The sequence below is a fragment of the Thalassophryne amazonica genome, chromosome 2, assembly GCF_902500255.1.
Source record: "Thalassophryne amazonica chromosome 2, fThaAma1.1, whole genome shotgun sequence".
NCBI classification, from domain to species: Eukaryota; Metazoa; Chordata; class Actinopteri; order Batrachoidiformes; family Batrachoididae; genus Thalassophryne; species Thalassophryne amazonica.
The window spans coordinates 147,432,885-147,451,055 of NC_047104.1; the positions used below are offsets into that span (position 1 = coordinate 147,432,885).

At 41.7% G+C, this 18,171-nt stretch overlaps 1 protein-coding gene across 1 annotated transcript in view; it reads left to right on the forward strand.

The window, feature by feature from the left end:
• si:ch211-71n6.4 (para-nitrobenzyl esterase) overlaps positions 1 to 18,171 on the forward strand; it is a 64,827-nt gene that overhangs the window by 17,038 nt on the left and 29,618 nt on the right. Inside the window, exons 4-7 of the mRNA XM_034195622.1 lie at positions 616 to 723; positions 3,253 to 3,449; positions 5,534 to 5,733; positions 5,828 to 5,886. Of these exons, the coding sequence (XP_034051513.1) occupies positions 616 to 723; positions 3,253 to 3,449; positions 5,534 to 5,733; positions 5,828 to 5,886 (564 nt within the window). The remainder of the gene's footprint in view (positions 1 to 615; positions 724 to 3,252; positions 3,450 to 5,533; positions 5,734 to 5,827; positions 5,887 to 18,171) is intronic.

Here is an 18,171-nt window from a genome sequence, read left to right on the forward strand (position 1 = left end):
ACTTTAATGACTTACATTAAATCACTACAGTGTGTTGCACAGGTATAGTGGGTGGTTGTGCTTCTCTTGAAAGCTACCTTCCGCGTTTTCATACTGTTGAAATATTTATCATGTTTACAGTGCACTCCCACTCTGCACCTTTCCATTAAGATGTGAACACTTAATAATGAATGTTAATGGGATTTGGATAAACAAGGTTTGCTTCTCTTGTGTAGTCATTTGTTTCACTGACATTAGCGTTTGCTTGCAGTTTCCCAGCATGCTGCACTGCGTCTGTTTGTGTATGTGTCAGTGTAATTGATTTGTTACTTAATTTGACCAGGAGACCTTGGTTTGAAGTGACCCATTGAGTGACATAACGTTGCATTTGTGTGAAGGCGTGACTCTTTTTTTATTTCTTACAGGAGCCATGACTTCTCCAGCACTTATATTTCTAATTATTGCTTTTCCTAATTCCGCACCATATTTTCTTTTTGCATTTATCGGAAGAATTAAACTTAGTTCAAGCTGCTGGAGTGTTACAGGAACTGGTGTTGTTTCTGGGACACTGGAAAGGAGGTCATGTCAGAGCTGCTTCGGGTAATCAGTGGGTTGTGTTTATCTCTGTGTTTGTAGGGAACTATGGTTTCATGGACCAGATTGCAGCTCTGCACTGGGTCCAGAGAAACATTCACGTGTTCGGAGGAGATCCTGGGAAAGTCACCATAGTGGGACACAGCTCGGGTATGGAAACTGACTGACGTGAAATGTGTTGTTGTTTTGAGGGTTCTGTTAGACTCTGTTCTTCCCTTTTGGTTGTCCTTTCTGGTTGTCTGACATTGTAAACACTGGACTATATTAGCTTGTTTTGCTGCAACATTTCTGTCACTGCATGGTCTGACAATTGGCAGTGGAGCGCTAAATGGTTAAAATATGACGCAATAATCCTACATCCGGGAACAGCCCTCTCAGAGTTTTGGGCAAATTACACGTCAAATAAAGTGAAAATGCAAAGACGAAGTGATGATATGGTGGTGGATGTGTTGTGGTTTGTTTATGACCTGAAGCTCAAACATGTCAAGGCGGTTTTGCAGGCAAGAGAACACAGCTGCTATGGTTAGCTATGTAGGCTAACAGTTATCGACACGACCGCTCCCATTTGCGTCGTTTTCCCTTCTCTGCTGGGAACTGAAAAAAAAAACTCCACTTTTCGCAACTGCTTTGGTGATTGCAGCCGAAAACAAATGGTACACCATTTATCTGTGTGAAGTTATACTGTGTTTGTATTGCGCAACGGGAGACTGTCCCCAGAAGTGGCCAAATCCCGCGATATCAGGCACGGGTTCAAAGAGACTGCGCTGCCCTATTCTGTGTTGTTTGGTTTGTGATTTTGGTCGAAAACATGGCTCACCAGACAAGGGAACTCGAGTTTGAGACTTGGACTCAAGTTACACAAATAGTAACTTTAATTCAATTTAATTTCTATTTAATTAGCTTATAATGCACCAAATCACAGCAAAAGCCATCTCAAGGCACCTTACACAGAACATTTCAACATAAAATGTAAATAAATAAGTTAAAAATGAATTAAACAAATTCAAATACATAATTAAAAACAGACGTAAAAGAATAAAACAGATAAAAAAAATAAAAACTATTCATAAGAAAGAGAATAAAAATAGGTTTTCAATCTTGACTTAAAAATGTGACTTCAGACTTGACTTTGCGACTCAGCCTTAAAGACTTGAGACTTGGACTTGAGGTTAGAGACTCATGAACACCATTGAGGGTTGATGAATATGTTGACAATAATGCCCTTGAGTTGAGTTTGGAATTTGAATAAGATCTAACAATGCAGTTTTAGGGATGGACTTGATGGCCAGAAACTTGAGACTTGATTTGGACTTGCGATTAAAGACTTGACTCAAGCTTGCAAAAAAATGACGTGAACATCTCTGTATCTCTATGAGTCTGGCCTGCTTGAGATTTCGTCCAGTTGAAAAGACTTATTTCCACTGAGTGATTGAATGTCACTGCTGGGCTTTTGCCATCTCATGATAACTGTCATTGTATTGTAGTGGGCCAGCCAAGTGCTGAAATTTTTATTTAGATGGCGTTTCTTTGATAAAAGCCGGCAACCATGTTGGTTTGGTCAATTAGTATATGCTAAACAAGGTTAGGCCGGATGCCGCCCTGATTTTTGAGTTTTAAGGTCATTTTCAAGGTCATGAAATGACCAAGGTCAAAAAGCCAAATTCCAGAAATCTCCCAATGCAGAAGCTTTCTGCAAGTGCTAGAAAGTTTTGTTTTATCCCAAATATTTCCCCAAAGGTCATCTTTTAGCAAAAATATGCTAAGACCCAAAATTCAAAATGGCCACCTGATGTTCAAAATGGCTGCCAAAAACTTAAAATAATTGTTTTCATTGAACGAATCATCCAATTTGAACAATCTTGGTGTCTAAATATAAGTTTTTGAGCCTCCCAAACTTATTTATAGTATTTCTTGAACCATACATGCCAGCCATTTCCCAATATGGCTGCCATAATACAACTAATAGTAAAAAAATAATAAAAGTTTTTACCACATAAAGTTATATATTTATGTCTTATGAATTAAGGATTGGCATTGCTCTATTCAGAAAACAGAATGTTTGTTTTTCTATAACAATTTAGGAACACAGAATATTATGCATTTTATGAAAACATTACTTTATTGTATGTTTCCTTGGATCAAGGCCTTTAACCTTAAAAACGTTTATAACCAAAACACATTATACATAAAATAGTGTTATCTTAAGATACATGTTCCTGCAGTATTCAGCAATGACTGTTTTTACATAATTCAGTTACCATTCTAACCAACTAATCTAACTTAGTTACTTTTACAAGTGAGTAATCAGTAAAGTAACTAAGTTACTTTTTCAAGGAGCAATCGGTAATCAGTAATTGAATTTCTTTTTCAATGTAACTGTGGCAACACTGTCGATAAGTAAATTGATTAGACTTAAGAGCTTTTTTCACAGTCTGTTTGTTTCTAACTTATTTTTCCTGTTGAATTTTGAATTCATTGTTACACTATTTGAGGAATTTCGCAGTTCCTGTGCCATCTATCACCTGATCCCCTGAATGATGTATTAAGCAACGAGAAATGGTCCCAACACACTTTAAATGGATTGTACATTTCCTCAGTTCAAAAGACACAGCCATTGTGTTGAACCCAGTCTTCTTGAAATGAGGCTGAAAACCTTCTCTTACTTTTTGTCTGTGGAAGGGGGGACCTCAGTGTGGACTCTGATGATGTCTCCATTGGCAAAGGGTCTTTTCCATGCAGCGGTGGACATGAGCGGCTGGTCTGTGCTCAACGCCACACTGAAGCAGGCCGAGTCTGCCAACCTTATCTTCTTGCAAAAGACCGGCTGCGAAGACCTCACCTGCCTACGTCATCTCTCCGTCCAACAGGTCCTCCAGGTAGGAGACATCAAAGACTCTGCTGGAACTCATTGCATTACTTCAGCAGGTGTTTATAGTGTAAAAGCGGACAAAGGGTTAATTTTGTGTCAAAGCAGTGTGGCAGTTCTTTAATAACTGAATGGGACAGGAGAGATTTTCCCTATTTCTTGGCCTAATAGTAAAACGGTTAGTTAATATTTCAGAATATAATCAGATATGTAATTGAACTTTATAGCTCAGACATTTTGGACATGTTTTCTTTTTAAAATGGGTCATTTGTTTTGAGAGATCGTCAGTTACTTGAGGGACACAATCAGATCACTGTGTCTAATAATACTATGAAAGTTAAGGAAGAAATTTGTCAGGATTTCTTTTTCATGCTTTGAAATCTGGGGTGGTAACACAGACATTCCTTTTCTTCATGCTGAAATACCATCAAGATTTATTAGTGTCCTGGGATAAAAGCTTCTCTGCTGAAGTAAAAGTGGAGTCTCTTTGAAAAGGGCTTCCATTCAAAAGTCTCACTACTATATATATACTCAAAATGGAAGATAAATAATGTATTAAATGAAATAAATGTACAGTTCCAGCTTTATACAGTAAAGAGGTTTTCATGGCTTCATTGGCTTCCTGTTGATGCTAGAGTGGAATTTGGGGTTCTTCTTCTTGCTTATGGGGTTTTGAGTGGTCGGGTCCCATCTTGTCTTGGGGACCTCATGGTACCGTATTACCCCGTTGGAGCGCTTCGCTCTCGGACTGCGGGCTTGCTTGTGGTTCCTGGGGTTTGTGGGAGTGGAATGGGGGGCAGAGCCTTCAGCTTTCGGGCTCCTCTCCTGTGGAGCCAGCTCCCAATTCGGATCGGGGAGACAGATACCCTCTCTACTTTTGAGATTGGGCTTAGGGCTTTCCTTTTCGCTGGGGCTTATAGTTGGGGCTGGATCGGGTGACCCTGGACCATCCCTTGGTTGTGTTGCTTTAGACGTAGACTGTGTTTCATAATTATTGTATGGCCTTGCCTTGCAATGTGGAGCGCCTTGGGGCAACTGTTTGTTGTGATTTGGCGCTATACAAGAAAAAAGTTGATTGATTGATTGATTGATTGATTTGTGTTACAATTCATGTTTCTTGAAAAGCAAACCTGCAGACTGGAGTCCAGATTATTTTGCATACTTTTAATTGTTGTGTAACATTTGTATAAAAAATGCTGCAGTTGCAATAGTTAGATAGGCATGACATATATATATATATATATATATATATATATATATATATAATGTCTGTGTGTGTGTGTAGCAAGTGACCAGATGTGATCTGTGTGTCCACACTGACATGGTCTTACACATATTAATTGGTATGGTAACAAGCTATCCAGGAAAAACATTGACCAGACAACAGCGAACCGTGCCCATTTCTGCCTGAAATGGTTCCATGAAGCCCACATAGTTAGATTGGATTAGATTAGAACTTTATTGATCCCTTAGTAAGACTCTCAGGAAAATTGAGGTTCCATCTGGGAAATATAATCTCTCCAGCATCTCCTGTGTCTTCCTTCCTGGGTACTCAAGACAATCCAGATGAAACATTGAAGTTGCAGAATTTCATAGTCATTTGTATAAATTAGCCCCGCGATTCGAGAGAAGATCCCATGACATGATTTTGTATAAGAGGTTGAAGATGAGTGTGTGTGAGCGTATAAATTAGCAAGTGTTTCTCTGAGTATATCACCACAGATGGATTTTAAAACTTCTGGAATCCTCATCTAGATCATTTCTTGCTGATTTTACAGTAGAACTGAGGCACGGTGCAAGTAAAATTTTTCATTTTCATCATCTGCTACACATCAGTGGAGAGGGAAGCCAAAATGTAAAAACAAAGAAATAAGCAAAAATCTTGCCTTGTGGTTGGTGTCAGTAAATCTTCAATCAGCACTCTGCTCTTTGAAGAGGATCGAGTAACAGTGATATTAGTATTGTTGTTTGACCCTCTTATGGAATCCATTAAAGATTCAGATTTAGAACATTGGAAGGAATTGATTTCATCCAAAAATTTTCCAGAAAAAAAACTATTTCGATATGGATTGCTGCTGACTCTCGTTTTCCCAGGCCATCCCGTGGCAGGAGTATCCTTTCTGGGCAGCTGATGACCTTACTGACCTGCCCACCAAAGGACTCTTTGTTGGTCCAGTCATTGTGGTGGATGGATACATCCTCCAAGATTTTCCATTTGAGCTGTGGGAAAAGGGAGGAAACTACAGTGATGTTCCTTTTATTATTGGAACAACCAAACAGGAGGTTGACTTCAGGTAAGCTTCTTGTCAACCATCAATTTCATCACCCATCTGATTGATCACTGTCAACTGTCCTCTGATCAAACTGTTACCCATGTTCTCTCTGTAGCCCCCCAGCTGTAAATATCTCTGCGTGGACCTGGGGAGACTACGCCTGGTTTGTAACAGGTAAGGTACTTATGGTGGAAACACAATCAGACACAAAGCACATATGTCAACTGTAGTGGATATAAGTTAAAATAATATTTTATTAAATCTGAAATGTAATTAAACACATTGAAAGCTCGCAAAGCTCCTGGGCCAGACGGTGTCTCACCTGCAACTCTGAAACACTGTGCTAATGAGCCTGCCCCAGTGTTTACAGACATATTCAACTCCTCACTGGAGGCTTGCCACATGTCTAACTGTTTCAAAACTTCCATCATTGTTCTTGTTCCCAAGAAACCGAGGATCACTGGACTCAGTGACTACAGACCAGTGGCACTGACTTCTGTAGTCATGAAGTCATTTGAGCGTCTGGTTCTGTCCCACCTCAGATCTCTCATGGCCTCCCTCTTGGACCCCATGCAGTTTGCTTACAGAGCTAATAGGTCTGTGGATGACGCCATCAATCTGGCTTTGCACTTTGTTCTGCAGCATCTGGACTCCCTGAAACCTACGCTAGGATCCTGTTTGTGGACTTCAGTTCTGCCTTCAATACCATCCTCCCAGATCTTCTCCAGGATAAGCTTTCCCAGATGAACGTGCCTGATTCCACCTGCAGGTGGATTGCCAACTTCCTGAAGGATAGGAAGCAGCAAGTGAGGCTGGGGAAGAATGTCTCGGACTCCCGGACCACCAGTATCGGTACTCCTCAGGGCTGTGTCCTCTCTCCTCTGCTTTTCTCCATGTACAGCAACTGCTGCACCTCTGATCACCAGTCTGTCAAGCTTATCAAGTTTGCAGACGACACCACCCTTATCAGACTCATCTCAGATGGGGATGAGTCTGCCTATAGGCTGGAGGTCCAATGACTGGTGTCCTTGTGCAGCTATAACAACTTGGTGCTGAACACTGAGAAGACAGTGGAGATTATTGTGGACTTTAGAAAGAACACAGCCTCTCTCCCGTTCATTACTCTGGCAGACACCCCCATCACCATAATGGACACCTTCCGTTTCCTGGGAATCACTGTAACCCAGGACCTCAAGTGGGAGTCCACCATTACTTCTGTTGTCAAAAAGGCCCAGCAGAGGATGTACTTCCTGCAGAAGTTGAAGAAATTCAACCTGCCAGCAAGGATCATGGTGCAGTTTTATACTGCCATCATCGAGTCCATCCTCACCACCTCCATCACCATGTGGTATGCTGGAGCCACCACCAGGGACATACAGAGACTACAGCGCACTGTACGCTCTGCTGAGAAGGTGATTGGCTCCAACCTTCCATCTCTTCAGGACCTGTACATCTCCAGGACACTGGGGTGTTCAGGCCGGATCAGAGTCGATCCTTCTCACCCTGGATATAGCCTTTTTGACCTCCTCCCCTCAGGCAGGAGGCTACGGTCCCTTCGGACCAGAACCTCCTGCCATAAGAACAGTTTTTTCCCCTCTGCCATTAGCCTCATCAACAAGAACTTTTAGAACTCCAGATTGTTGCTATCACCACTAACAACCCTCTGTTTGCACGGATCACATATGGGTGTATATATCAATCAATCAATCAATCAATTTTTTTTATATAGCGCCAAATCACAACAAACAGTTGCCCCAAGGCGCTTTATATTGTAAGGCAAGGCCATACAATAATTATGTAAATAAATATATGTATGTATGTGTACAGTGGTCCCTCGCTATAACATGGTTCACCTTTCGTGGCCTCGCAGTTTCGCAGATTTTTTTAGTCCAATTTTGCATGCTTTTTTTTATTTTTTACAGCGCATTGTGTTCTGCGTCCTCATCAAGCAGGCCGGTCGCGGCACCGTGAAGGGAGAGTATGCGCGTTGTGTTCAGCGTGTGTCTGTGTATAAAAATCTTCTTGCCCAGAAGAAAAAAGAGCACCAACAACTACCCATAACTGTGTTCTTCACTCGGAAAAAGACACCTGCACCGAGGTGTGACTCAATGGCAAAAGGCGCGACAGCGGCGCAGCGCCAGGATGAAGAGGCGCGATCAGAGGAACTGTGAAATACTGGTCAGTGACTATTAATAATTTCTTATGTGTCCAACCTCGTAGGTTCATCATTAAACTTAAATTTGTTAGTTCTAAAAGCCATCATAATTATTTCTAGGAAAACGTTCTATTTTTATTTCTCAAACAAATGTTTGGGCCTGAAAACAGGTTGGTCTTATTTTTCTGCTAATGTTTGAACTTACACACGAGAGAAAAGTGAGAAAATGTTAATGCCTGTTTGAGAAAAGTGTATAAAGTTTGTAGTGAGGGGTTTTACAGCCTTAAAACATCTACAATAATTGTAAAAAATAACGCTGACTACTTCGTGGATTTCGCCTATTGCGGGCTATGTTTAGAACGTAACTCCCACGATAAACGAGGGACCACTGTATATGTATGCATATATATATATATATATATATATATATATATATATATATATATATATATATATATATATATAGTTATAGAATAGACCTTGTGGTGCAACCTGGACACATCTTCAGTGATGTACCCGGGGTCATAGGGTGTTTCGGGTCTTACATCAGACACCCTCACCTGGGTGACCCAGCCGGGGGTGATCAGGCCTCGACTTGTGTCCAGGTAACGCACTACGCCACGCATCCCCCCGCTTCAACCAGAGCCAGCGTGTATATATATATATATATATATGTGTGTGTGTGTGTGTGTGTGTGTGTGTGTGTGTGTGTGTGTGTGTGTGTGTGTGTGTGTGTGTGTGTGTGTATGTATGTGCGCGTATATGTATATATATCTTATATATTTATCTTAGCTCATATACATTCTGTACATTTTGTAACATTGTTATACTGTAAAGTTTGTATTATATATTATTTGTTTTACTGCTCTATTTTTTTTTTCACAGAATTTTGTCTTTTATGTTAGCACCAAGTACCGCAGCAATTTCCTAATGTTGTGAACTTGTTCACTCATATGGCAATAGAACTTTTCTGATTCTGATTCTGATTCTGAAAGGGGCACCACCTGCATACCGCAGGAAACATAGTGTTCAGTTTGATATGAATCAGTTTTTGATCTGAAAGTCATAAATTCTGGAAACAATTGATTAAAAATGTCTTAACTGGACACAATCAATCAATCAATCAACTTTTTTCTTATATAGTGCCAAATCACAACAAACAGTTGCCCCAAGGCGCTCCATATTGCAAGGCAAGGCCATACAATAACCATGAAAAACCCCAACGGTCAAAACGACCCCCTATGAGCAAGCACTTGGCCACAGTGGGAAGGAAAAACTCCCTTTTAACAGGTAGAAACCTCCAGCAGAACCAGGCTCAGGGAGGGGCAGTCTTCTGCTGAGACTGGATGGGGCTGAGGGAAAGAACCAGGAAAAAGACATGCCGAGAAGGGGGGCAGAGATCGATCACTAATGATTAAATGCAGAGTGATGCATACGGAGCAAAAAAAGAAAGAAACAGTGCATCATGGGAACCCCCCACAGTCTACGTCTAAAGCAACATAACCAAGGGATGGTCCAGGGTCACCCGATCCAGCCCTAACTATAAGCCTTAGCGAAAAGGAAAGTTTTAAGCCTAATCTTAAAAGTAGAGAGGGTATCTGTCTCCCTGATCTGAATTGGGAGCTGGTTCCACAGGAGAGGAGCCTGAAAGCTGAAGGCTCTGCCTCCCATTCTACTCTTACAAACCCTAGGAACCACAAGTAAGCCCGCAGTCTGAGAGCGAAGTGCTCTAATGGGGTAATATGGTACTACGAGGTCCCTAAGATAAGATGGGACCTGATTATTCAAAACCTTATAAGTAAGAAGAAGAATTTTAAATTCTATTCTAGAATTAACAGGAAGCCAATGAAGAGAGGCCAACACGGGTGAGATATGCTCTCTCCTGCTAGTCCCCGTCAGTACTCTAGCTGCAGCATTCTGAACCAACTGAAGGCTTTTTAGGGAACTTTTAGGACAACCTGATAATAATGAATTACAATAGTCCAGCCTAGAGGAAATAAATGCATGAATTAGTTTTTCAGCATCACTCTGAGACAAGACCTTTCTGATTTTAGAGATACTGCGTAAATGCAAAAAGGCAGTCCTACATATTTGTTTAATATGCGCTTTGAATGACATATCCTGATCAAAAATAACTCCAAGATTTCTCACAGTATTACTAGAGATCAGGGAAATGCCATCCAGAGTAACGATCTGGTTAGACACCATGCTTCTAAGATTTGTGGGGCCAAGTACAATAACTTCAGTTTTATCTGAGTTTAAAAGCAGGAAATTAGAGGTCATCCATGTCTTTATGTCTGTAAGACAATCCTGCAGTTTAGCTAATTGGTGTGTATCCTCTGGCTTCATGGATAGATAAAGCTAGGTATCATCTGCGTAACAATGAAAATTTAAGCAATACCGTCTAATAATACTGCCCAAGGGAAGCATGTATAAAGTGAATAAAATTGGTCCTAGCACAGAACCTTGTGGAACTCCATAATTAACTTTAGTCTGTGAAGAAGATTCCCCATTTACATGAACAAACTGTAATCTATTAGACAAATATGATTCAAACCACCGCAGCGCAGTGCCTTTAATACCTATGACATGCTCTAATCTCTGTAATAAAATTTTATGGTCAACAGTATCAAAAGCAGCACTGAGGTCCAACAGAACAAGCACAGAGATAAGTCCACTGTCCGAAGCCATAAGAAGATCATTTGTAACCTTCACTAATGCTGTTTCTGTACTATGATGAATTCTAAAACCTGACTGAAACTCTTCAAATAGACCATTCCTCTGCAGGTGATCAGTTAGCTGTTTTACAACTACCCTCTCAAGAATCTTTGAGAGAAAAGGAAGGTTGGAGATTGGCCTATAATTAGCTAAGATAGCTGGGTCAAGTGATGGCTTTTTAAGTAATGGTTTAATTACTGCCACCTTAAAGGCCTGTAGTACATAACCAACTAACAAAGATAGATTGATCATATTTAAGATTGAAGCATTAAATAATGGTAGGACTTCCTTGAGCAGCCTGGCAGGAATGGGGTCTAATAAGCATGTTGATGGTTTGGATGAAGTAACTAATGAAAATAACTGAGGCAGAACAATCGGAGAGAAAGAGTCTAACCAAATACCGGCATCACTGAAAGCAGCCAAAGATAACGATACATCTTTGGGATGGTTATGAGTAATTTTTTCTCTAATAGTCAAAATTTTGTTAGCAAAGAAAGTCATGAAGTCATCACTAGTTAAAGTTAATGGAATACTCAGCTCAATAGAGCTCTGACTCTTTGTCAGCCTGGCTACAGTGCTGAAAAGAAACCTGGGGTTGTTCTTATTTTCTTCAATTAGTGATGAGTAGAAAGATGTCCTAGCTTCACGGAGGGCTTTCTTATAGAGCAACAAACTCTTTTTCCAGGCTAAGTGAAGATCTTCTAAATTAGTGAGACGCCATTTCCTCTCCAACTTACGGGTTATCTGCTTTAAGCTACGAGTTTGTAAGTTATACCACGGAGTCAGACACTTCTGATTTAAAGCTCTCTTTTTCAGAGGAGCTACAGCATCCAAAGTTGTCTTCAATGAGGATGTAAAACTACTGACGAGATACTCTAGCTCCCTTACAGAGTTTAGGTAGCTACTCTGCTCTGTGTTGGTATATGACATTAGAGAACATAAAGAAGGAATCATATCCTTAAACCTAGTTACAGCGCTTTCTGAAAGACTTCTAGTGTAATGAAACTTATTCCCCACTGCAGGGTAGTCCATCAGGGTAAATGTAAATGTTATTAAAAAATGATCAGACAGAAGGGAGTTTTCAGGGAATACTGTTAAGTCTTCTATTTCCATACCATAAGTCAGAACAAGATCTAAAATATGATTAAAGTGGTGGGTGGACTCATTTACTTTTTGAGCAAAGCCGATAGAGTCTAATAATAGATTGAATGCAGTGTTGAGGCTGTCATTCTCAGCATCTGTGTGGATGTTAAAATCGCCCACTATAATTATCTTATCTGAGCTAAGCACTAAGTCAGACAAAAGGTCTGAAAATTCACAGAGAAACTCACAGTAACGACCAGGTGGACGATAGATAATAACAAATAAACTGGTTTTTGGGACTTCCAATTTGGATGGACAAGACTAAGAGACAAGCTTTCAAATGAATTAAAGCTCTGTCTAGGTTTTTGATTAATTAATAAGCTGGAATGGAAGATTGCTGCTAATCCTCCGCCCCGGCCCGTGCTACGAGCATTCTGACAGTTAGTGTGACTCGGGGGTGTTGACTCATTTAAACTAACATATTCATCCTGCTGTAACCAAGTTTCTGTTAGGCAGAATAAATCAATACGTTGATCAATTATTATATCATTTACCAACAGGGACTTAGAAGAAAGAGACCTAATGTTAATAGACCACATTTAACTGTTTTAGTCTGTGGTGCAATTGAAGGTGCTATATTATTTTTTCTTTTTGAATTTTTATGCTTAAATAGATTTTTGCTAGTTATTGGTGGTCTGGGAGCAGGCACCGTCTCTACGGGGATGGGGTAATAAGGGGATGGCAGGGGGAGAGAAGCTGCAGAGAGGTGTATAAGACCACAGCTCTGCCTCCTGGTCCCAACGCTAGACAGTCACAGTTTGGAGGATCCAAAAAAATTGGCCAGATTTCTAGAAATGAGAGCTGCTCCCTCCAAAGTGGGATGGATGCCGTCTCTCCTAACAAGACCAGGTTTTCCCCAGAAGCTTTGCCAATTATCAATGAAGCCCACCTCATTTTTTGGACACCACTCAGACAGCCAGCAATTCAAGGAGAACATGCGGCTAAACATGTCACTCCCGGTCTGATTGGGGAGGGGCCCAGAGAAAACAACAGAGTCCGACATTGTTTTTGCAAAGTTACACACCGATTTAATGTTAATTTTAGTGACCTCCGATTGGCGTAACCGAGTGTCATTACTGCCGACGTGAATTACAATCTTACCAAATTTACGCTTAGCCTTAGCCAGCAATTTCAAATGTCCTTCGATGTCGCCTGCTCTGGCCCCCGGAAGACAATTGACAATGGTTGCTGGTGTCGCTAACTTCACATTTCTCAAAACAGAGTCGCCAATAACCAGAGTTTGATCCTCGGCGGGTGTGTCGTCGAGTGGGGAAAAACGGTTAGAGATGTGAACGGGTTGACGGTGTACACGGGGCTTCTGTGTAGGGCTACGCTTCCTCCTCACAGTCACCCAGTCAGCCTGCTTTCCCGACTGCACGGGATCTGCCAGGGGGGAACTAACGGCGGCTAAGCTACCTTGGTCCGCACCGACTACAGGGGCCTGGCTAGCTGTAGAATTTTCCAAGGTGCGGAGCCGAGCCTCCACTTCGCCCAGCCTGGCCTCCAAAGCTACGAATAAGCTGCACTTATTACAAGTACCGTTACTGCTAAAGGAGGCCGAGGAATAACTAAACATTTCACACCCAGAGCAGAAAAGTGCGGGAGAGACAGGAGAAGCCGCCATGCTAAATCGGCTAAGAGCTAGTAGCTACGCTAAGCTAGCGGATTCCAAAAAACACACAAAGTAAATAATGTGCAAATAATCCAAAGGTGATTCAGCAGAAGGAGTGCCCCAATCAAGGCACCAAACAGGCCATGAAGCAGCACAGGCAACGCACGACAACGGTGCTAAAATAAAATAAAAATAAATAAAAAAAAATTAAAATGAAAGCGTTAGCAAGCTAGTTAGCCTGCCAACGCTAATAAAAGTTAGCTGATAAAAGTGCTCCGTCGCGATGTTTCGACCGTTAGAGGTCTTCCTTAGGCGTTGGAGCACAGTAAAAAGTTAAAAAAAATTAAAAAGTAAAAAAGTAAAAAAAGTAAAAAAGTCTTGAAAAAGACTGTTAGTTCAAGTCCAAAGCAGCTGGTAGCAGTCTCTGTGTAAACAGTCCCAACAGAGAGCCCTCCAAATCCCAAGACAAGACAAGACAAAGACAAGACAAAACAACTTGTATAATATATATATATATATATATATATATATATATATATATATATATAAATTTTATTCACATATGTACAGGTACACACAAGTGTGACAGATTTTGACAATGTAGGTAATGATCCATCATTTTATTGCTGAGACTATATGTGATGATGAGACATGAAAAGCATGGAAAAAGAAAAGAATGAGACTCTAGGAAGTAAGTCCCTTTGGCTGCTCCCTTGTTTCCACTCGGAGCCGCCACAGCAAATCCGAGGTGGATCTGCATGTTGAACCATTTAGCCAACACCCCTGCCATTATAAATAAATAAATACATTTCTTAAGTACACAGTAAATGGCCACCACATGGCAGAGTGAATGTTATACGACTTAGATCAATTAGATAGAACTTTATTGATCCCTTGGGAAGACTCCCTCAGGGAAATTAAGGTTCCAGTCGCATTGCATGGCAGCACACAGGGTAAGAAGCACACAGAGTCTCAAAAGTAAAACAAAAAGAAGAACAGTTTGCAAATACGAGGTCTGTTAGAAAAGTAACGGACCTTTTTATTTTTTGCAAAAAAGTATATGGATTTGAATCGTGTGATTGCATCAGCCAAGCTTAAACCTTCGTGCGCATTCGTGAGTTTTTTCACGCCTGTCGGTTGCATCATTCGCCTGTGAGCACACCTTGTGGGAGGAGTGGTCCAGCCCCCTCGTCGGATTTTCATTGTCAGGAAATTGGCTGATCGACTGCCGCTTTGCTTCATCAAAATTTTTTCAGAAAGTGTGAGAGACAGCCAAGTGGAAACCATTTGGAAAATTCAGATGGCTTTCGGTGAAGATCTTATGGAGATCACACAGATTAAGGACAATTACAACTGGATTAAAGACGGCCCACAGTGGCGGATGGTGCCCCGCGCACCAAGCGGCGATCGACAAGCTCAAACGACCAGATCATTTCCAAAGTGAATGCTTTGTTGATCCGGGACGTCGTCTGACTACCAGAGAAATGGCAAGACAGCCGGACATAGCACTTTTTTGGCACATTGCACTGTTACAGGAGTTTTTGTAATGGAAAGAGGAGCAGAGAAATTCGCCACAGAGCCGCTCATGGTGTGGGATGAAAGCACCTCCGTATTGGTCTCACAGGACAAGCCCAGCTCTTGCACCATTCGAAAGATTCAGACGGCTTTCGGTGGCTTTTCAGTCCTGTGACTATCCGAGAAATTGTGGACGAGCTGGACATGCCACAACATGTCCTGTGAGGCTTCATCACGGCGTTGCTTTTTGTTCTGTGCCCTGCGCCTCTGTCCCGATGCATGAATTCCTCCGCACGTCTTTTCATGCTGAAAAAGTGCTGATGTCAAACTCTTCTGCCATTTCTGTGGTAGTCAGATGACATCCCGGATCAACAAAGCGTTCACTTTGGAAATGAATGGCACATTCCACTGTTACAGGAGTTTTTGTAATGGAAAGAGGAGCAGAGAAATTCGTCACAGAGCCGCTCATGGCGCGGGACGAAAGCACCTCCGTATTGGTCTCACAGGACAAGCCCAGCTCTTGCACCATTCGAAAGATTCAGACGGCTTTCGGTGGCTTTTCAGTCGTGTGACTATCCGAGAAATTGTGGACGAGCTGGACATGCCACAACATGTCCTGTGAGGCTTCATCACTGCGTTGCTTTTTGTTCTGTGCCCTGCGCCTCCGTCCCGACGCGCGAATTCCTCCGCACGTCTTTTCATGCTGAAAAAGTGCTTATGTCAAACTCTTCTGCCATTTCTGTGGTAGTCAGACGACATCCCGGATCAACAAAGCGTTCACTTTGGAAATGAATGGCACATTCCACTGTTACAGGAGTTTTTGTCATGAAAAGACGTGCAGAGGAATTTGCGCGTCGGGACGGAGGCGCAGGGCACAGAACAAAAAGCAATGCCGTGATGAAGCCTCACAGGACATGTTGTGGCATGTCTAGCTCGAAAAAACTGAATGAAAAAGTCATGCATGTGCACGAGGGTTCAAGCTTGTCTGATGTAATCGCACATGATTCAAATCCATACAGTTTTTGAAAAAAATAAAAACGTCGGTTTCTTTTCTAATAGACCTTGTATTGGGATGTTATCTGGAGGACGTGTCTTGTTGGTGTCTGGATGTTCTCTGAATTGGACTTGTTTAATTAAACTATCTAATAAATTCAGTTTGAACTGGGGTTACCTGGAACCTTTCAACAACTCTCTTTGATCCATAGGGACTGTTTGTTGAAGCTTTCCTGAGGCATCGTAAATTCAGCTGGGGAATGTTTGGAAGACTGGTCACTTTGTGAAAAGCCAAGTGATAACACAGTCATACAGCTTAAGACATTCCAAACTTAGAAATGGCTGAAGAGTCAGTTCTTTGTTAAAAGTGGAAAATTAAGCCAACTTTTGATTCTGTAAAGATATGCCTGTGGCCATATTTGCTGCACACCAGTAACACACACACACTGAAAGGGTTTGTCCACCCAGGCACAAGACATGAGGGCTGAATCAGTCTTGGCTCAGATCACAAAATTTTTGTTGTCTTATGTGAGCTCGGCTGCATGATTTATCTCTCTCTGGTCATAACTGTGCACAAGTTCACAGTTTATTTTCAAGCCCTTTGTCCATTGTTGGCATTTTTCCGGCCGAGTGTCTTTCCTTTTCCTGTCTGTTGCCCCGTTTGATCTCCAGCTCCACGTGGTGATAATAATGTGTGTTTGCATAGTTAACAGGATGTATGTTTTTATTTTGAAACATGTTGTAAAAATAAAATAATAAAGATTTTGTTTGTGTGTGTGCAGTTGTACTGAACTTTACATTGTGTAACACCAGCATAAATGAAATTTACAAAATTTTACTTGATTGGCAAACATCTGCAAACACACCTTTCTTCATCGTCCTTAAAGTATCCTAAATTAACTGCGAACTGTTAATCAAATCTGCAAACTGTACAGCACAGTGAAATTTAAATGTTAGTACGAGGTGTGTTAGAAAAGTATTGGACCTTTTTATTTTTTTCAAAAACCTGATGGATTTGAAACACGTGTGCTTGCATGAGCAAACCTTGAACCTTCGTGCGCATGCGTGATTTTTTTCACGCCTGTCGGTTGCGTCATTTGCTTGTAAGCAGCCTTTGTGTGAGGATGGGTGGAGTCTCTTGTCGTTTTTTCTTTGCAAGGAAATGGCGGAACGACTGGAGCAAGCGCGACTGCATCAAATTTTGCCAGAAACTGGGTGACAGCCAGGTGGAAACCATTCGGATTATTCAGACGGCTTTCGGTGATGATCCTATGGGCATCACACAGATTAAGGAGCGGTACAACCAGTTTAAAGACGTCCGCACAATGGTGGAGAGCGAGCCACACTCCGATCGGCCATCAACGTGCTGAAACGACCGGATCATTTCCAAAGTGAACGCTGTGGAGATGTGGGACAGTCGTGTGATTATCTGAGAAATTGCGGAAGAGGTGGACATCAGCACTTTTTCAGCACATTCCACCGTGAAAGAAGATTTTGCCATGAAAAGAGAGGCGACGAAATTCATCGGCACGAAGCTGATGGCGCAGCAAAAGCAGCTCCGTGTTGAAGTCTCACAGGACATGTTGTGGCATGTCCACCTCATCCACGATTTCTCGGATAGTCACACGACTGAAAAGCCACCGAAAGCCGTCTGAATCTTCTGAATGGTGCAAGAGCTGGGCATGTTGCACCATCAACTTCATGCTTTGGTTGTACCGCTCCTTAATCTGTGTGATGCCCAGAGGATCGTCACCGAAAGCCGTCTGAATAATCCGAATGGTTTCCACCTGGCTGTCACCCAGTTTCTGGCAAAATGTGATGCAGTCACGCTGCTCCAGTCGTTCTGCCATTTCCTTGCAAAGAAAAAACGACGAGAGACTACACCCATCCTCACACAAACGCTGCTTACAAGCAAATGACGCAACTGACAGGCGTGAAAAAAATCATGCATGGTTCAAGGTTTGCTCATGCAAGCACACATGATTCAAACCCATCAGGTTTTTGAAAAAAATAAAAAGGTCTGATACTTTTCTAACAGACCTCGTAAGGTTTCATGTTATTTTTAAACAGTTTACATGGGGACTCAAGTTTGAGACTTGAACTCGAGTTCAGACTTGACTTGCGACTCGACCTCCAAAACGTGAGACTTGACTCAGACTCAGAGTTCAAGACTCATGAACAGCAATGGCGCACAGACTCCTCCTTCCATTCAAAAACAACAGCGCATACGCTCACTGGCCACTTTATTAGGTACGTCATGCTAGTACTGTGTTGAATCCATTTTTGTCTTTAACAGCAACCTGTTGAAAATATTCCTCAGAGA